We start from the raw sequence: 21,696 nt of genomic DNA on the forward strand, positions 1-21,696 counted from the left end.
GTGATTGGTTACAACTAGGGCGAGAAGATCACGATAGGCTAATTATAGGTTGGGTAGGGCGGGCCATCACATAGCCATAGTAGGATTATAAACGCGCTCCCAGTAAAAGGCGAGTATTTTTGGGGTAATACGGCGCTTATCAATTTATAAAAGATGTAAAACTACACATTTCAAAGGGCTGCAAGAATTTCTCACTCAATTTGATCGAGACTGTCCTCCACTCACGAAGAACAGCCGAAAAAAAATATTAAGATGCTCATGTTAAGTTTTACGGTTTTTCGCATGAGACTTAAGTGTCCGCTGAGATGATGTTGAACCCGAAAAAATGTCTTGCAAACAGAATTAGCGAGGCAAATGACTTTATTGACATTAAACAAAATTGCATTTCAGTTAATGTATAGGGTTGACCATTCTTCAATGTTTTTTAATGTAATTGTTAATTAATCTGCAAATTATATTGAAATTCTGAGCAGTTTCTGAAATTATAGCCTTGTGCTAAGCACTTTGAATCCTGTATCATGCATAACATTAAATGTTAGTGTTTTAAAGCTATAGGGTAAAATAGATATGGAGCCAGTTTAATAAAAGCATGCATCAAATTAAAAATATCTAGGGCTAGAGGCAATAAAATTGTAGCTTAACAATGATACAAAGCAATACATTTAACAAAAAAATTAGTGTTTACATAATTTTCAGACACATTTAAAACAATTTTATATGTACAGTATTTGAACACACAAAATAGATATATTTTGATGCCTTTACAATTGATGAGACTTTACATATGCAGTATCATAAGCACAATCGTTTGCCTTTATTCTCTGAAGAAAGTTGGTTAGTCAGCATAACTGTCATAGTATAGGAACTCTATTTCCAGTAAGATAAAAAGAAATGTTTTATTTACATTTAGTTTTCAAAAAAAAAAACAGGAAAGCAAAAAAACATGCCACTTTGTCGATGTAAATCAACATAAAGTCATGTAACACATAGCGTTCATAGGTTAGGCTCCAAAGTCTGCTTGTTTGAATAAGCAGGCTTCAAAGGAAAATGATCTGCAGCCGTGTTTAAATACTGTACTCAAAACTATACCCACCCCTTACTGTTGCCCTGAAGTTATCACTGAGGAGGGGTTGGTTCATACTTTACTTTACTCAGACTGCTGTAAAATGTAGCTTTGACCAGTTTTTTTCATGTATCACTCAAAAATCTGAATTAGTTTTACAAGACAAAGTAGAAGAACTGATACATTTTTGTCAGTAGTCAAAGAAGGCTGCTCGTTATCACTTAAGCAGTGAAGCCGTCAGTTACAATTAATCTAAGTCATCTCTCATGTCACAGTAGTTTTACATAAAGCTTGTTGGCTGGAGGCACTAAGAAATAATGGAACACAGGCTGATACACAGGAAAGCCAAGGCCTGGCTGCATAAATAACTACATACTGATTTCCATTGGATTTCAATTAGAGCACCGGGAGGAACATTTGCATAACGATGCTCTTGGAAGACTGAGGGTACCTCCCAGACAGTCTCAGTATGGAAAACATGGAATTTGTAAACCATACCATCTAGTCTAAATGGTGGTATTTTTTTCTAAATTCATAGAACTATAAGATTCCAACAAATTTTCACAATTTGGTCCTTTTTGCCAAATTTTGATGGAGGTTTTAGGAAACACTTGCAATGACAAGATCAGGTAGTAGTTTCATCAAAAACTATTTTACATGTAATGACTTAAACATATATCTCTATTAAAATAAACAAACTCTAAAAGACAACAAATCAACATCAAATTAATGCATCATTCATATTTCTATGTTAAAAAAAAAAAAAAAAAAGAAAAAAAAATCTTTCCACACACATGTATTGAGAGGGCTTAGACTAAGACTAAGGCTTTTTGAATGTGAGAAAATTTTTGACATGTCAGTAGACACTAAAGAGGATCAAACATATCCTTTGTACATGATGCTCAATGACAGTAAAATCTTAGTGTAGTGTTCACTAAATTAAAAAAAAAGTGTTCACAACTGCCCTCCTGTAGTATGATTTTTCTTAATGCATAGCCTTCAGGAGCAAGGCAGTGTGCTGACTTTGTTCATCAAAGTTAATTGTATTTTCAAGTTCAATCTTCCAGTTGAGGCTAAAACCTAATACATTAAACTCAGCTGTTCACCCTAAAACCAAAAATGTATTTTGTAAAGGCATTTTCCTCTTATAAGTAGTACTACTTATCCATGAATATTATTTTTGTGTAAGATATATACATTCTGACTTATTGACTATACAGGTGTCCGCTTTGTGTAACTTGGTAACTTTGTGGTGCTCAAGATACCAAAAAAAATAACTAGAAAAGCTCTTTCTAGAAATCAGCACCTTGTATCTTAAAATAATCCACATATCTTGTTGTGAGATTATGCATCCATTCAAAGACGAGAGGCTCATGCTCGTAAAAAGGAGGAAATAAACATAAATGGTGTCCTTCTCAGTTGGTGGATTATCTTGCATAACTGCATTGTGAACACAGATAAGAGACACTGCTGTTGTGTTGTTTGGCATTTTAGTACCACAAGCAACCTGCTGTCTATCTCAAGTATATCAAAGAGAAGACAGACATCTCCAACACCAAAAGCTGGCAAGTCCCATCAAAACAACTGAGGTGGACAAACAGAACTACTGGCATTTGGAAAACATTCTTTTTTGATTTGAGGGTGAATTAACTTTTGAAAAGCAGACACTGGTAATCTCAATGTGATTCATAAGACAAAATAACAACAAAAATACTCAAAAGTAACACAAAAATGTGTTGAGTCATCAAATGACATAGGTTTGTATGAATATTCTAGCTTATATTAGTGTATATCCACTGAGCTTGTGACCCACACAAATACAGACTGTAACAGAAAGCCCTACACCTATGCCTGTGGAAAACAATTAATGTTCTCATGCATCTTTCAACATCTGAGTGTACAGGATATGTGGAAAAAATAGATCAAGTCCTCCAGGGTAAGAGATGGGATGGACTTTTCTAGCTAAATGCATTTTCATCATTCTATAGCAGTTCATCAGCAGAAGACATGGATTCTAGGGAGAGGGAATATTTTTGTCTTCTTTGGTAGTTTTTCAAAAACACCCACATTTAGTCAGTAATTGTTCGGGTTGAAACGCTCGCATTTTCAGTTTTCTTCTGTAGTTTTGTTAAAAAAAAAAACACTTCACAAAAAAATAAAATCATCTAAAATGCAAGCTAAATACTGCATATTTCTATTGAAACAAAGGATGTGTCATAAAACAAATGCCCATTATGGGAGTCGCAAAAAAGTTGATTACAAAACACAACAGACACCAGACTGCCAGGAGGTGCAAAAAAATCAAAATCATTTGCAGTTTGATGCCCTGACATTGAAATATGAAGATCTTGAGATTTGTATACCTGTAAATTCACTGTAAATTATTTTCTTAAAGGTAGGTGCAAATACCTCAAAGTTGTATGAATGTAGTGCTAACAAATAGGCATGACTTGCATGATGCAAGGCGCTGGTAACTAATGAATCTGACAGCTTTACACGAGCCCCCTGGCCTGCTGTTTTGTACTGGGAGAGAAATGATATCAAGGTTTTGAAGATGACAACAGGTTTGTGAACCAGTTTGACGTCAATGAGGACAGCGGTCGTTTGTCCTCTGTGTGTTCTTCTCCATCAGGGAGGAGGAACTGAGTGGAAGCTATTGATGTGGGTGATCCAAGAGAGGGTGCCAAGCTACCACTTTCCACTGCTTCCTTGGGGCAGTCAAACTGCCACAAACTCTGGGATTTGTAGCCCCCAGTATTTGCAACCTGAGGTGCTAGGAAAGGCTCGGGTGAAGCTTCGTCATCACTGTGGCCTCTGTATCGCATTTGGGGTCGATACCCCCCTCCTCCATCACTGCTGCTGTTGCACAGATCAGCCTGTGGTTGCTGGCCCTCAGAGGAGCCCTGGGGATCCATAGGCCAGACCAAAGAAGACCCTGAGGTCTGAATCCCCGTGTATGTCACGTCAGTGCATGCAGAGTCCAGAGATGAAGCAGAAGAATCAGAGGAGTCAGGGAAACGTGGCCTTATGGGCCTCTCATCTACCACCTGGTTATAGTAGCGCAATGACGTTGGCTCATCTGTGTCTACTGGCTCATCTCCTACCCTCTGCTCTTCTTCATCCTCCTCTTCTTCCGGAATAACCACAAGCATTTCTTTACTTGAATCAAACTCAGGCTTTTCTATAATATGGACCATACTGTGTGGAGACGGCTTGACATCCAAAGGGCCCTGGAAGACACAGAACAATAAAACAGTTCAGTGCAAACTCCTGATCAAGGATGGAAAGAATAGGAAAAGGTCAATAGTTTGTTAAATAGAAAGACGTAGCACATTATGACTTTATTTGTGAGGATCTGGTTTAATTAGACTGATTACCTGAGTCCTTGACCAATCACCAGGCACCTTGGGCTCAGGTATATCTGGATAGAAGGCCTTTTTCACCCTGGTGACAAAGCAAAATATCTTATGAGATGTATAATTATCAAAAACCAAAATAAATTCAAATGATGGAAAGCACAGAGGCAGAGTCACTGGATAGCAGCCTAACAGTCTCACCAGTTCCATTTCTTGTAGCAAATGAAGGCGGCGATGACAAGAAATAGTGTCATGATTCCCAGAGCTGCCAAGATTTCCAGGATCATCCAATCACCTGATTAAAGAAACATTGGAGATATTATCATGGATTCTGTCCCACACAGAACATAAACAGTGCTGCCCAGTGCAGACTTCTTGTTGCTGTCGCAAGGAAAGACAAGTGTATATGTTCTTAACAAGCTATACTTTATAGGAGTGGTCCCAAACCACCGTGTCGCAACCCAGTTCCGGGCCATTAGGTACCAGGCGGCACAGAAATTTGAATTTTTTTTATTATCAGTCTAAAGGTGTTGTATTTTGAAAAGTGACTTCCGTGTGGAATGATGCACAGATGAATGCAAGCGTCTGTATCTCTTGACAGGTCTCGGTCACATGACAGGTTACCAGCCGTTACCCCAAAATTAAGCGCCCAGAACTGCGCCAGTGCTCTGGAATAAAATCAAGGCAGAATAACCTGAGATGTCCCAAAAAACATTGAAAACCCTGCTTCCATTTCCAACCTCCTGTTTCTGTTAAGCGGGATTTTCTGCCAAACTGCAAAGTAGACTGGACGTCCGGAACACACTTCGGGTGTCATTGTCTCCCGTTACCCCTAGATGGGACCGGCTCGTTACAGAGAAACGAGCTCAGGGCTCCTTCTGATTGTCATTGTTATTATTATTGTTGTTTGATTGACTTGTTCCCCCTTTTATATGGAAATGATCAGTATTTCTCCTACGTTGAATGCAGTGATTGTAAGTCCCTATATTTCAAAATAAACCTCATCAGCACAGTCACTTCAATCAAGTTTTTTTTAATCATAATTATTTCTTATTAAAAAGGATTTTTATTCTAAAATAAATAATTTCATTTAGAGAGATGTTTATTATTAGTTTATGAATAAAAGGTTGTTTATTGTCTGTTGATGTCCTTTTTCGACATAAGACCACTGAGGTGATTTATTATTAGACTACAGCCGTCCTGGAATCATTAACAATTATGAAGGCTGGTCAGTGAAAATGTTGTCTAAGATGAAACCACTCCGTGGCACATAAAAGGTTGGGGACTGCTGGTCATTAGCTTATTACCTTGGAAATACAAGAGAAAAGGCAGAAAAAAATACAAGTAAAAATTTTTTTTAAAATAAGCATTGCCGTCTCCACAAAAACAATGCTTCATTCATGAATGAAGATGATGAATGAAGCATTGTTTTTATGAATGTTAGCTCAAAGCCACACCAATAAAACTGGTATGGTTACAAAAATAAAAAAAACATGTACAATGGTTTCAGTGTAGCGACTGTTCGCTAATCAGTTCTCTTAGAACTGAACTACAGTAACAGCTTCACAGGTACTCGGTAATTGGAATATAATCCTAAACACAACTAAGATTTTTTCAATTACTTTTGAGTATAAATCACAGTGAAAACTCAAAAATAAAGCAAGCAAGGAGCCTCATCAGTTGCCTCAAATAATAATAAATCATAGAATTATGTAACATAATTTGCATACCGTATGACCCCAGAACTATGGATGCAGTTGCACCTGTGTCCTCGCCTGCTGAGGTGTAGGCCTTGATAGTAAATTTATAGATGCCCTTCGGGAAACCTTTTACTTTGTAGTTTCTGGTTTCTGGGTCTGAAAGATTGGCTGCTCAAAAGAGAGAGTAAAGAAGGGAAAGAAAGAGATGCAACAATGAGGAGTCTGGTAGGATACAAACACATGTTCCACAACATGCTTAATGTAATATATTGACTGTAATTGGACACATTCCTAACATTTACCTAAAAGTGTGAGCTGGGAGCCATTAGAGGTGTAAATGTTGTAGCCTAAGATGATGCCTCTTCTGTTGACCAGCGGGATCTCTCCCCATGTGAGGACAATGTCAGAGTCCTTCTGCTCTGCTCTCACAGGGACAGGACTGGAGGGGACTATGAACACCACAAGTAAAGGAAGAGAATGACAGAAGAGTAGGGTTGACAGAGTGAGAATGAGATTCAGCGATTAAAATCAAATGAATAGATCAAAAATTTTAAAGACTGAGACAAGTGCCATCCTCACCCAGCTCAAGCATGTATCCCTGCCAACGCTGTAGCAGCTCTAGAGCCTCTGATGAGCAGCTATAGAGAGAAAAGTTGTACCTCACACCCTGCTGGAAGTTGACTGATGGAAAAGAAAAAAGCAAGAGGTATATTATACCATGCAATATCAATTTTTAGTGTTTTTTATTTATATACACAGAAAACTTTCATTTATGTTTGACGAGAAGGAAACAATTACAGAGTCAATAGCCAAAAACAACAGGGGGCAAAGATACTGCAGTTTTAAGCTTGTCTTGACTATAATTGCATTTGATATATGCACGTTCTTTATTTTCACAAATTAAGGTGATTTCTTTTCAAACCTGGCTTACCTGACTCAATGGAAACATTATTGCTTCCTGGAGCCACTTTGATCCAGTCCACAGGACAGTCCCACATGCAGGAGGCGTCATGCCATTCCACCACATAACCACAGGTGGCATTAGCACGGCTCTGCCAGTGCAGAGGGGAAGTCAGACGAGACACAGCAGGAGGCTCCACATCTGGATAGAAGAAACCACATTAATGTAGAAACCGTACAACTTCATATTCTCTTTTAATTTTACATGTCTGTCTCTTTTTACTGAAGTAATGTCTTTTTTTTTTTTAGGTTTTTTTTTTTTGGACATGTTAATATAACAGACTTCACACCTTCATCACATCAACATTACAACATCAACAACATCTGAAAAAAAAAGGGCTGACAGGTAGAAGCCAATAGGCTTGTGAAATTCCAGTCTCCCAGAATGAGCAAACACCTCTCTCGTTCCAATATGTTGTCAACAAACTCAGACATTAAATGTTTTCAACCAGTTCATCCATTGAATTTTGACAGATGTTCATACTCTTATCCAATGTAGCCGCAAATGGGCACAAACCAGTGTCTTATTGTGCCGGTCCCAAGCCCAGATAAATATAGTGGGTTGTGTCAGGAAGGGCATCCAATGTAACACTTTTGCCAAATCAAACATGCACATCAAATCTATGTCTTCCATGTCAGATTGGTCGAGGCCCGGGTTAACAACGACCGCCATCGGTGCTGTTCACCTACAGGGTGCCAGTGGAAATTGGACTACTGTTTTTTGAAGAAGGAGAGGAGAAAAGTGTTTGTAGGAAGAGAGAGAAGAGGAATGCCAAGAGTTTAGGACTGCGAGTAGGGAATGAGATCATCCGTCCATCCATCCACCCATCTGTTAGTCCGTCCATCCATCCATCCGCCCCACCCCGGACAAGATGCTAGCTCATTGCGGGGCCACACAAAAGAGAAGCAAACACACAAGTGAACACTCACATCTACATACAATTTAGTGTGACCAATTCACCTAAGCTGCAAATTCTCTGAGGTGGGAAGAACCTAGAGAACCCGGAGAGAACCCATACAGACACGGGGAGAACATACTAACTCCACACAGAAAGGAATCAAACTCACTACTTTAAAGCTGTGAGGCAACAGCGCTATCCACTGCACCACCCTGCCGCCCATGAGCCACCCAATGAGCTCTACAGTTTGTTTGTTTTTAAATCAACGCACTCTCACACAGTAACTCTCCCGCAGTAGATATTAGTCTCTCATAGATATCATAAATTTTCTAAATTATTCTTCTCACATTTCCTAATGCAATTTATGTCCACGTACAGTCAGGTGTGGTGATTCATGCTGCATACCTGTCAAATGTAGAGGCAGACGTATACTTGCAGACTGAGATACCCCAGCATCATTTTTGGCAATAACAGTTGCTATGACTTCATCAACACCAAAAGTAGCGATCTGTGTGAGGTTGATTGGAGCAGCAGAAGTATTTGATGAAACAATTTCTGTGTGCTGCACATTTTCTCCAGGGCTCCAGAAAGTAACTTCATAACCCATGAGGCGACCATGGATCTGTCTGCGAGTCAGAGGCTGGAGGACAATCATGTGAAAAGGAAAGAAGGGGGGGTGGGACAAAAACTAAGATAACCAGAAAGCACACGTGTCTACTGATTTTGACAAATCTAAACATGCTGTAAATCTATCTGCACTCCCTACAGCAAAAAATTGAAACTTGTCATTTATAAATCTGGTATTAAAATCTAAACTAATATAGTCTGAAGACAAAAAAATGTACCTTCCAAAGGATCTGCCCAGTGTTGTCTCTGTTCATCCACACCCAAACATCAGGAGCATCTGGAACTGAGAGAAAAGATGAAAATGGTGCACATTTCTACTACTGAAACATTAATCAGTGAATATGTTTGCCATTAGTCCAGTCCTTCCCACTTGGATTTCTGTTCAAATAAAAATGATATAAAATACTAACCAGTTGAGCTGGATCTCATGGAAAGAGTTTGACTCCACTCTCCCCACTTCCAGAAGTTGTGCTGGGCACAGCAGCGAACTCTGACACTGTAATTCTCATAAGGACGCAGGTCTGACAGAACCACTGACTGTAGACCCACACCTGAGAAGTTACTCTGGACCAAAAAAATGTGATTTGATTATTGTTTGGCACAGTGATAATGAGCGATTACAAAAATAAAGACAGCAAGAAGAAACAAACATGCAGTTAATGTGGTAAGCCCTTAATAAATTGTAAAAAAATGTACAACACATAAACAAAAGGAAGATGGAGAAGTAAGCTCTAGAGACAGACCAGCAGAGAAAGGGTATTCCCCTCTAGCATGCACGCACGCACACACATAGACACACGCTCAAACTCACCGTTCTTTTGTACTCATGGGATGTAAGCTCTGCCTGGCAGACAAGAGCCAGGGCCAAATAACTCCCGTGTTCCCACTGCCACAATATGGTGGCATTCCAGGCGTGGACCACTAATGTTAGTCTTTTGGGTGCTACGGGATACACTGATATATGAGAGAGAGCGAGAGAGACAGAGAGAGAGAGAGAGAGAATGGATGTACTTCATAACCATGTTTCAACATGTTTCAACATCAACAATGATCAATAAAGTGTATCCATTAACTGTTTTTATGTAAGGATGATGCACCCACCTCTGTGACTGAGTTCAGCAAAGTCAGTGAGGCTGTACCGGCCAAGACGATTTTCAGCCACCAGAGTCCAGTTACCATCCCACTGGCCCATATTGCAAACTTTCTCTGCGTCAGTTTGCACACCTTCACTACATTTCCTGAAATAAATTGAAAAAATAAGAAAAAGAAAAGGCAATGTTTTATGAATATTAGTGAATATCAGAACAATAAAACAGAGTGGTTTCAGATGTCCAGTCTAACCAACAGATGCAAATAAAGCTCCAATCACTCATTATGTAACTTGTCTTCTGATCATCAGACAATTACTGTAAAAGCTCTGGACAACAGCCAATCCACTCTCAGTGTTAAACCAACAAACAGAAGCAGCAAGTGGTTACTTAGACTAAGTGCTTTATGCTTCTTGTCATCCTCTCTGGTGGATTTTTCTAGATTGAAAACTGTAGGTGGCACATAATGGAGCATATACAATAACAAGCAAATGGACCAGTAGAACTCATCTCTTCCTTCCCTTTGATGAGCCTGGAGGGTCTAGAGAACATGTACACAGTTTGGATACATGCTATGGAGAAGATGACCACCCATCAGAAACATCCAGAACAAGAGGAACATAAAATTCCAAAGACCAAAAGGAGCAACTACATAAACCGGCTGATACATGTATTACATTCAGTCAAATGAGGACATTTAGTTTTCCAGATATGCTTCGAATAAAAACAACATCTTAAAGATTATATTTCATGGAAAAACAAAAATCTAACTAAAATGTGAAAAGGTAAGACCACTTGTATCACTATATTTGTCAGGTTTGATGAAGGTAGCAGTTACGGCTTAAAGCTAAACCCAAGAAAATACAAAGCTGAGGAGGTTGAATGGGTGCAGTGGGTAGCGATGTCACCTCACAGCAAGAAAGTTCTGGGTTTGAGTTCTTTCTGGGTGGAGTTTGTATGTTCTCTCTGTGTCTGCGTTGGTTTTCTGGCTTCCCCCCGTCTCCAAAAATATGCACCTCAGTTGAAATGACCAGTTCTAAATTGCCCGAAGGTGTGAGTGGTTGTTTGTCTTTCATGTTGTTACGTGCTGTGCCGGCGACTCTTCCGGTATGTACCCTGCCTCTTGCCCATAGCCAGCTGGGACAGACTCCAGCACACCCATAACCCAGAAAGAGGAAGAAGCGGCTGTAGACCGGACGATTCTGGTCGTCTCTTGGATGGATGGAAGAAATGCTGAATGGATGACTACATCCCTGTAAATTTTCTATTAAGGAGGACTCTACCACATCTACAATGTGCTGAAGTCATCAAGCATTAAGGAGGCAGCACAAAATGAAAATCAGCACCTGTTGCCTACTTCATTCAGGCAGAGCCGAGTCATGCCAGTCATGCCATGCTAACCTGGTTTTGTGCTTGGAGTTTGATCTGGTTTGTTAATGTGGTGTGAGCGCTCTCAGATTAAATCTAGTGTTCACTTCATCAGCGTACGAGGACTGCTGAAAAGATGCATCTGTTAAAACTAAATCTTTATGGTGTTAGGATTTGTTTGTTATAACATCATGTTATAGCACGTGTGTCCTTTTAACATTAATAGTAAAATCTACACCACTGTTAAGTTAATGAGCTGTAAGAAAATTAATCTCCAGATTGAACTCTTGTCAGACTTCATGGAAAATGAGAGTTGTTGCTAGCACAGGGTTGCATGAGATAAAACTTTGTAGCTACATATACAGTATGCTGAACACACTGAATATATACAAAAGTAATTGCATTTTGAATAGCATGAAAAATACAATAGACAAATCTATCCATATAAAAATTTAAGCAAATTTTTCATTTGTAACTACAGCAACAAGACAGTGATGAAAACATGACTGGTATCTTCAAATTAAAACCATGTCCATCAACTTGACTGCATTTAAGCACGATGCATCACTGATGGAAACACCCGCCTCCCCTCCTGTGCTCTGCCTAGAACATGGTTTCAACAGTTGAGTGAATCAGACTGATTCAACATGTGGTGGTGGAGAAACGTTTCTGTAGAAGGACGTGAACAACAGTCTCCATTTTTCTCTTGTTTGGACTGAGCCCCATTTTGTCCACTTTATTTAAGCTGTGACCAGAATTAGTGAGGAGCAACTTAAAAGTCCAAATCGACTCAGTTTGTTCTCATGCTGGGTCTCTTTTGTCTGCTCCTGAAGTGGTGCGGCTGGTGACTTAAAGATGTCTCCATCAAAAATCATTTAAATATTCCCTTCCTGCATTTCGAACTGCCTTCCATATCTTCAACATGGATGTTTAGAAGAGCTATCATTCTTGTGTGAATACTTGGCTTCATAAAGTTCTGTTACCGAGCAGAAACTACAAGTATAAGGTGTCAGGTCAGGTTACAGCCCAGGTCATGGATTGTATTAGTAATTTATTGTTTTTGGGGTTGTGAATTGGGTACCTCTCGTTCACAAAGTAGCGTGTTCTTCGTCTGCCATACAAGTGAGTGTCCCGTCCTATATTCCACTGGCACACAGCTGAGGTAAGGTCTCGAGTCTCACACACAAAATCCCTTGGCAGTGGTGGATCTGATGAAGGGGATAGAAAAGTAAGACACTTATTTGAAAGTCCTATCATATACATACAAAATTAAATAATAATAAATAATAATAATAAATAATATAATAATAATAATAATAATAAATAAAATAAAATAATACAGTTTTATAGAGCTGATTAAAAGTAAAGTTTTGTAAATGATGAAATTGTCTTCAATTTCATCTTCAAATCTGATTTATTTGAATTTCAAATTGACACATTTGGTGCCGTCTATCACCTTTAATTCCATCTCTCACTCAAACCAATCAGCTTCACCTATCTTAGTGATGACAATCATTCACACTTCAATTCTGTTCCATCCAGACTTTTGTCTTACATCCAACAAACACAACTGCTCCAGCCACCGTTGTCTTCTGGTCATCGAGGCAGACGATGTTTGTTCCTGACGGCCGTGAAGCTCTCTGATTAACCACCGTGGCGGCGTAGCTTCGCCTACTCAGTCGTGTGGTGTTCAAGACTGTATTGTCAGATAGGATAGCACCAAGCTGTTTCCCTTCTTTCACAATGCAACAGAAAGTGGTGTTGGCACCCACAGGTACAACTCTGTCTTGTGGGTACATCTGGAAGTTCCTATTGGTGGGCAGATCCTTTTCTGAAAAGAAGGAGTGAGGGAATAAGATGATGTTTGAAATGTTGAAAATAGGGGACAAATAGGGAGAACATGGTACATGGGAAGGTCATTTGTTTGGCTTGAGAGAGGATTGAAAATTGCCTTCCCCTTAGATTAAAAAAAAAAGAAACCAGTCTTTGTGTTTCTCTAAGTACAGGGGCCCTCTAAAAGATAATGCAATGGTGTAAATGCTGTCCCTCTAACCTTGAAGTATTTGAGTGTTGCTCCATTCACTTGTCATCTGACCATCTCGTGAGCGAATTCGGACGGACAGCGAAGTACACTCCAGAGGTTCGACTGAGGTCCAGTTCCACTGATGCTGACTGCTTTCCTGATTTACCATCACAGATATTGTCTCCTACATGCCACAGAGAAAACACAGAAATAAGGTTATGTGACTTATTGAATTATAATTATATCATTTGTATAACTTGTAACAAACATGAATTTAAATCGCCTTTTAGAGCTGAAGTATCAGCAAATATGAGCTCATCAGAGTTTTCAGTATGGCTGTACAGTGATCAATACAATAAACAACATCATCCACTGATGATTTATTTATAATAATACAGTGACAAGTTTCCATTTTACCCTCACAATTGTTCAAAACGTTGAGGGAACCATCAAAACTGGAAAACATCTCGTATCTCTTTTCAACATTTGATAACATACATTAAAAAGTGTGTATTAGAGTTCTGCATTAGGACATATAATAACTGCACAATGCTGCAAACATAGGAACTGGTTACTGTGAAGAGAAACACACTTACGTAGAAGATGGTTTCATTGAATTCAGTTCTTTGAATCATGAGGTCGAATGTTGTGGCTGCTCCTCCCAGCCAGGAGATGGACAGTTGCTGCGTGAACATGACGGGTGAGAGGCTCACCTGCTGGGGCATCGTAAGTGCTGGACAAAAAATAAACAAATGCTGGTTTAATGTTTGATGAGGTTATGATGACAATTTCCCCCCAAATGCTGTTTAGTAATCACTACCTTCGGCATGAACGTGTTCATCCAAGAGGCTCAGGAGAACACAGATGAGCCAGACATGGCAGTTAAGCTTTGAGGGAGGCATGATGGACTGGCCAGGTCCCTGTCTGCAGGTCCTAAGGGGGCTTTCCTTTCCACTACAGTGACAAAATGCCAGACATCCTGAGAGCAAAGACACAGGAAGAAGATGCCTTTTGGGAAAACACAGCAGAAAAGAGACATAAGGCATCTGCTAACAATCAAGCAGAATAAAGACTAACATCAAAATAAACCAAATTTAAGGTGAGGAAAAGGCTAGTGGTTTATACAACGAAGATGTCAAGTTGGTGGCAGCCATTGTAAAACTGTAATGTTGGAGTCATGTCAACATTTTTGTTTAATATGCATTCCAAACGTCATCAATAACTTACTTTTAACTAAGCGGGTAGAAATGTGTAACAAACGACCCAGAAACTGGAAAGCTTGTTTATGCTCATGTTAAATAGTTGTAGAAGGGCTCATATATTTTATAAATCAATACAGTAGTACCTTGAGATACGAGCCGCTCAACATGAGTTTTTTGAGATATGAGCCATCGCTTTGTCCATGTTTTTGTTCAATGTACGAGCAAAAATCTGAATTACAAGCCGTGCTTCTGGACACCATCGCTAGTTGGCAGATGTTTAAAACATCAGCTGAGACAATCTCTTAAGACGTAGACCACATGTGCTCGTGACCTTTGCATTTCTTTTCATACTTAATCATTGATTACGTAACTTATATAAAATTAATTATGTACAGGTATTCATGTCTACTGGCTGATTTTTTTTTTCATAATTTATGGGTTCTGTGGCTTTTTTACAAACACTGCAGTGATCTTATGTCAAATGCAGACATCAATATTCATTTTAGAACAAAAATCCTTTCTAATAAGAAATAATTATTTAAAAAAAAACTCGATACAAGCGACTGCGCTGATGATGTTTTATTTTTAAATACAGCGACTTACAGTCAGTACATCCAACGTAGGAGAAATACTGACTTTTTCACCCTCTTACAAAGAAATACTCAATCAATTATTTATAACAATGAAAATTACTGTTCAATTAGAAGAAATTAGAAGGCAAATGTCCTTAGCGGCAGGCAGCATCAATTCTTCAACAACAGTTAAAGGTTTCTTTGCCCTTAGCAATATGATTAGCCACCAAGTATGGCGCTCTCATTGCGCTCACATTTGTTGACGTTGTGGCCATCAGTAATTGCTTCTGCCATTTGTGTTTACGTTGTTTTTCTTTCACAAAACTTCAAAGCTTTCCCACTTCGAGAATTTTTCACTCTGCCTCCCCCTACAGGCCCCTACTGTGTTGTTTCAGGGGCCTGTATACAACTACCGGTATGTATGTGAATGATCTGACACATATTTAACTGCATGCAGTGTGGAGTGAGAAAGATAGTTTCCCCGTTGTGGGACACTAAAGTGGACTTTCTTCTAGATTTGTGTGACAGCTGTATTTTATTGGGTGAAATTCACAAGTTGTGGCATGTAATGGTTTGGTTTGCTGCAAAGTGAGGTCATCCAGCTAAGTGTGATCTTTAGCTCAATACCCATTCGCTATTTCAAAATTCAAACTTTCCTGAAATAACATCAGGGCTCATCAGCACTTGGAAACAATAAGGCGGGATTCACTCTAAAACAAGTTAAAATGTATTATCTAGAAACAGACTGCAACATACTCTATACTGATTAGAATCCAGTTATTATTTAATTTAAGCTTGAAGCGGTTCAAGGTGATTATGACGTCATGGCGCTCTGGTGCGTTGGAAATGCTTACACTAGTAGAAAACTAGATCTTTCAAGTCTGGTTGACTCCCTTGAATGAGCCCCCATCCTGTGTCGTTCCATGGCACATAAACGTGAAACCTATTTGGCTGCTCCTTTCAGTATCATTTCAGTTTCAGTGTTCTGTCAGTCAACTTTACACAGTCAAATGTTTCAAGTAAGCATTTATGCACAACTTACAGAGTATTACTGAATAAGCCGGTAAAACACTTAAACTCACTGCCTATATTCCATGCAAGACTTTACTCGTATATTTATGAAAACCATCACATTATTACCAAGCACATGTGGTGACTGTCTGGTGACATCACCTAGATTTATCCTTGTAGTTCTGACAATGTTATTAAAAAAACAACAACAGATGGGCCACACTGTTGTATATTTCTGACTCTGTTGGTCACCTTCATCCACCTTGTTAAAGAAATCCATACTCTTCCTCAGATTTCTTCAATATTTTACCTGCTAAATGGATTTTTGGACAGAGAATGACGTATGCAGCACAGACTACAACTCTAAAGGGTCGACTGTTTTGGCTCAACTGTTTAGCTGGTTTGACAAACAAACAAAACAGGACACTCCCCTGGGAGAAGCATTGTCATTTCTTTCTGGCTTTTTACAAACCAAAGGATTTAAAATATTTAATCATTAATTTGAGCCAAATGTGGTGAAATATTTACTGTCTCCTAACTGGTGATTAGTAGTTAAGTAGTGGCAACAAAATAACGGGGCAATAGAATTACAATTTAAAGGTAATAAAGAATTAGGAAAGCAAATATTAATGGAAAAGATTTTTTATCCGACTGGCACACAGAGAGAGAAAGATGTGACAAGAAACCGTATTTTATGGCTTTGCTACTCTCTCCAAAATACATCCACACCTTATTGGAACATAAAAAAGATTGCAATAAAAGTTCTTTATTATGCTCATTCTTCTTTTTCATGAGTAAATATGTACACACATTTGTGCGTGTAATAATCTGGTGTCTGTTAGTGTGTCACCAAAATACTGCTGTGCTGCTGAACTTGTTCCCCTTAGGACAGGTTTGAACAGGCCTGAGGAGCCTCAGCCTCCCTGCTTTATTAATGGAGCTTTCAAGGTCATCGTATTTTTACTGTGGCAATTGCATACCTCTTGAAACACGAGAGACGTTCTCTTTGCATCTGTTTCTGTAAAGATTGATGACTCAAGTGTTTGAGATGTATTAAAAAAACGAAAAAAACAGGCCAATATCCATCTCTGGAAATGTAATAATAAACAATTATCTTGGTCTTGCAAGTCTGCTTTCTGTTGTCATGATAATAGTGGATAATAATTTGTTTTTGTTTCGAAATAATTGGCACAAAATCAGATGCTAACAGCTTAATAATACACAAGGTTATAATGGAGGTGCAGGTTTGGTTGGGATGGCTGATCAGATCCCAGTCTGCCGGTATCTAGGCAACACAAGCCCTTTTGGTTTGGGGTAGGAAAAAACTGTGTTTTCGTTAAATGTCCCAAGGACAAATACTTTATTTGTAGCAATATGTGACTTGTGCTAACATTTCTGAATATCATTGTTTGCATTACATTTACTTTAAAAATATGTCTCTTACTGAATCTTTCTTTCATCAGAGTTTGATAAACTGACTCGCTGGATGACACATAGATTCCATGGAAATTAAACCCTACATCACTGGAAAGTACAAAACGTTTTTTAGCCTCCTTATCTGAGTGCATACCTTAAGTTTCCAAATCACAGGCTAGTAAGCATCATTTTTATCTAGGCTTCTGGTAAAAGACAGGATGCAAACACAAGGAAAGTCTGCCATTATAACAACAAGAAGATGTCTGCAGAACAAAAACACAGAATAAAGATATATGTAGTTCAGAAAAAATATTCTGGGTGGACTACTGAGAAGCTTTACGTGCAGAAAGAGGAGTATTACAAATGTGTGCAATACAAACACAGTTATTCTGAGGGGGATAAAAGACTTAAAAATCACTACTCCTAGTTTAACTTCTTGATTTGAGCTTGGTTGTCAAGACTTAACGTATATTTTTGTACTGCTGAGTTCCACCTTTGTCTCGGATTTGGAACAAAGCTTTAAGTGTGTTACTCTCTTAACAAACATCATCTCCAGATGAAATTCTTAGGAATGGTGTTAGTAAATACAGCTGTGTGCCGTTAAGATTTCGAGGTTTCAAATGTCATGTTGTATAGCTAGTAAAGAGTGTATGATTGGGAAGCGGGAAAAACACAGCCATAGATTCTGGGAAATCTAACCAAGAAACTGATAGCCACAAATGCACACAGGCACAAAAAATCAATACTTCTGTACTTGGTTCTGCTTGTTGTCTTTGTAGCATTAATCAAAACGTCCACAAACAATAAAACCCACAAGGACACAGTTGTTCCCTGAAAAGCCAAGCCTGACTTTAGGTGATCTGCCTCTCTGCACTGGACTTCAATACTTTTTTGTTTGATTCTTCAGCTGCAAAGGCAGCCTGTTGGTGTAGCCCATGGAAACTGTCTGAAAAAGTCACACACAAATTATACAGAGCAATCCTGTGATGCAATCGTTTCTGAGAATTCCCTCAAATGGCCTCAATTGTCCCTTGCAAAAGGGAAAACTTAGTTCAAGAATACCAAGCCCAGGTTAAAAAAGACAACAATTAAACGACTAAACCCAAAAAGACTGGAAAACAAAGATCCTGGAACACACACATGTTTTGATCGTTTTAACTTCCAGAGACACAAAAAGCTATGTGTGATGTGATATGTCCCACAGCAATGGAGTGTTCTCAGTGCACATAAATGTCAATACTGCAAAGGCCTGACACAACTCTACATTCTATTAATATTAATAACGCTGACTGTTCAACCAATCTGCAAAACGCATTTGCTAAGAGTGTGTGGTTGAGAAGCACTTCATAGACTACATCTTCACATAACTATCAAAGTACTGTTTAATACATTAATTGTCAACACTTGCTTCAGCTTCATCGATGTTGTAGTTCTAGTTTTTCTAGTTTCAAGTGGAAAGTTATCCTAGTCAGAACCAGAACCAGGAAAAAATAAAATGAATCTGAGCCAAAACAACAACCCACAAATTAGAAAGTAATAATTGAGTCACAAAAAAAAAAATCTCTGAAATGTTAAATTGCCATCAAACCAGATGAAACAAAAACAATAATGCAGTGTTTTCCATAAAGCAAACCACATACAAAAAGAATGAACCAAACTTTCAATGTGCTGTCTGCACCAAAAGTGTGTGGGATGGCAGCTAAAACAAAATCTGGCTCAACTGTAGTGCGCCTGTTCTCGCCCTGCTGTCAACAATGCTGTCATTAAACTGTTATATGATGACCACCAAAGGAATAAGCATACAGTGACTCTGCTACAATGAATAAGTGGCGTCGTTTTAGAAACATGAGCTCAAGTTCCTGCTAATTATGTTTGACCTTTAAGTGGCAAAGGGACCGGATGCTGGTGAAGGAACAAGTAAAATATAAAACAAACACACGGTTAGAAGATGAGTGTCTATGTGGAATGTTGGTTCTCTGACCTCATTCAATAGGGGACATTCAGTCCTCTGTGTGCACATTTTGGTCTTCAACCAAATGCAATTTCCTTCCTTCCTTTTCCCCATGAAAGCAAATCTTGCTTTCATCAGAAGAAGGACATGGGTAAAAAAAAACACAACATCAAAAATACAAAAACAGTAGAAATGCTTTAAGAGGCTTTCTTCTAAATTACTGAATATCTTTTAAAAAATTAGGTATGGGGGTCACTTCCATGCCAGTCCACCCAGATGACTGTAGTCAGCACATAAATGGTGAAGTGACTGGTAATATAGAAAACATCTGAACATTGTCGCTATTGTCCTGCCAGCTACAAGAAGGTGCAGTGATCTAAATTCTAATAGTACTGCAATACAAATCTATGGAAATGTATGGAAATATCAACAATGTCTCCTCTGTGTAGATGCCGATCGTATCACTGTATTACCTATAGAAGAATACCTGCCGGTCAAGATTTTTATTTTGATACAACTTCTTAAATTTTAAAATGACAGATCTCACATTTGCAGTAATCAAACATGCAAGAGGCGTCGTTACATGACTTACAAACACCATTTTGAGTGACACTTAAGTAGATGCTAACTTTTTACATATAAAAAGCATTTATTGAGTCAATCGGGATACATTGGGTGAATAATAATAATTATTGTGAAATACAGAGATAGTTTCATAATTTGACTCAAACTTTTGTTTTTAATTAAAGACTGCATTAAAAAAAGAGGGTTCATAAGACAGTTTGTTTGAAGTAAAGCTCAGAATCATAAGTCTTACTTCAGTAGATCCTCTGTGTTCATATTTCATACAGAAAGCATACATTCAACAAATAAACAAGTGACATGACTGAAGGGTGTCTGAGCCCCGGGAGACCTGTGTGTCTAGAAACGCCCCTGGAATAAAACATACTCTACTGCGAAACTCAACATTGTGTTTTAAATCCAAGTGAGATGGTAATCCTGTTCGTGTTTAATGGTTATTTTTATTTTACCAATAACGCAGACTTTCCAAGGACAGCTGACGTCACAGGCATTAGCAATTAATGGATAACGCTAACCCATATCGTCACAAGGACAGTAATTTAATGAACAGCGGACAGGTAGTGATGGACTACACTTTATAATTCTAATTTAGCTGTCATTACTAACAGCGATTTATCGCGTGAGACCGTGTTTTTTGGAAAGTACCGAACTGAAAATTATTTAAAATTCAGCTAGCTACCAAAACCCCACAACACTCCACGCATCCAGGCCACAGGGATTTGGAAACCCACTGCGAGCTACAGACCATACCTCCGAACTAACGCTAAACGTTGTCTCGACTTCACGTACAAAATTACCTCTGATAGAAATAGAAATCCTCTTCGCTGTAATTTCTGTTTAATATCCAGTAATCCAGTTTTTCTTTTCTACACCGCCCCGTGCGCACTTCTTGGACCATTCCAGTGGATCAAAATAGGTTGGGATTACTGGAAAACAGAGGACCTGGCTATTCGATTGACGTCTGGACGGACCAATGGGATTCGACTATTGGGTCCGGGACAGAGGAGGGCGTTGTCGTGCTGCAGTAACAGCTACACGAATAATCGACCAGCGTGGGTCACCACTACGGTTCTGTCCAGAGTACCCTGTCCTCGATCAAGACGATTTTAATCACTCCAGTACCAGATTATTTATGAAAAAGTAAGATTTAAAAAAAAAGGTCTCAATGCAGTTTGGCAAATGAAACGTTTTTTATGATATAGAAGTCATACTCTTCTCATTTTTTAAAAATTAATAAAAATCCTACTCAAGTTGCTCAATTATAGCAGATTTACATTACTCCCCGTTAAACGATAATTTTCAACTTCAAACACAAACATACAGTATATGCAAGTATTTAATGTAGCCGCAAGAGGGTACAAGCTAATATCTTATTTGCCGGTCCTAAGCCCGGATAAATACAGAGGGCTGTGTTAGGAAGGGCATCCGATGTAATACTTTTGCCAAATCAAACATGCCATTCAAATCTATGACTTCCATACCAGATTGGTCGTTGCCGGGGTTAACAACGACCGCCATCGGAATCCTTCGGCGCACCAGCGCCATCATCATTCATTGTGGTGCCGAATTTATCTACATACAATGAATGTGTGAATCTCCGCTCTGTCACTCTGATGTTGCTGTTTTGATGATGATGACTGGATGAATTTCATTGTCTTCTGTGGATGTGGTTTATATGCAAAAACAATATACTGTACTGAAAAAAAAACAAATGCCGGTGTTGAAATGGGGTGTGGGAAAAGGGGAACTAAACTCGCAGTCAAGGCTTGGGCAAATAAAATTCAAAATTGCTGTGAATAAAATAAAAGGGCTCATGAAATACAGTAACACATTTGAAGATGTTAAAAAGTGGGATAGTGAATCTGAGGAACCACAACC

The 21,696-nt window shown here is 38.8% G+C and overlaps 1 protein-coding gene across 2 annotated transcripts; it reads right to left on the reverse strand.

The window, feature by feature from the left end:
* Positions 1-792: 792 nt before the first annotated feature.
* On the reverse strand, positions 793-20,732 carry lifra (LIF receptor subunit alpha a). 2 transcript variants are annotated; one of them, XM_068310984.1, is made up of 18 exons: positions 20,616-20,732; positions 13,905-14,092; positions 13,681-13,817; positions 13,115-13,268; positions 12,617-12,892; positions 12,143-12,269; positions 9,707-9,843; positions 9,417-9,559; positions 9,016-9,169; positions 8,824-8,888; positions 8,384-8,618; positions 7,051-7,221; positions 6,699-6,800; positions 6,422-6,568; positions 6,150-6,287; positions 4,621-4,714; positions 4,441-4,507; positions 793-4,293 (listed from the first exon to the last, which is right to left on the reverse strand). In XM_068310984.1, the coding sequence occupies exons 1-18, from the start codon at positions 20,714-20,716 to the stop codon at positions 3,604-3,606; spliced, it is 3,126 nt and encodes a 1,041-aa protein (XP_068167085.1). In that variant the 5' UTR covers positions 20,717-20,732; the 3' UTR covers positions 793-3,603. The 2 variants fall into 2 exon arrangements, with proteins under 2 accessions (XP_068167085.1, XP_068167086.1); XM_068310985.1 differs by having other exon boundaries at positions 13,905-14,063; positions 20,616-20,717.
* Between the last annotated feature and the right edge of the window lie 964 nt (positions 20,733-21,696).

Source organism: Antennarius striatus, chromosome 3 (assembly GCF_040054535.1).
Source record: "Antennarius striatus isolate MH-2024 chromosome 3, ASM4005453v1, whole genome shotgun sequence".
NCBI classification, from domain to species: domain Eukaryota; kingdom Metazoa; phylum Chordata; class Actinopteri; order Lophiiformes; family Antennariidae; genus Antennarius; species Antennarius striatus.

What these genes read in the sequence shown, in the direction of transcription:
- lifra (XM_068310984.1), bottom strand. Translation starts at nt 20,716, where the DNA reads ATGGTCCAAGAAGTGCGCACGGGGCGGTGTAGAAAAGAAAAACTGGAT. An exon ending in CCCATGAGTACAAAAGAACG is followed by an intron (nt 9,170 to 9,416) that starts GTGAGTTTGAGC and finishes TTTTTGGTCCAG; the next exon opens with AGTAACTTCTCAGGTGTGGG. An exon ending in CATAGTTCTGGGGTCATACG is followed by an intron (nt 4,715 to 6,149) that starts GTATGCAAATTA and finishes TTCTTTAATCAG; the next exon opens with GTGATTGGATGATCCTGGAA.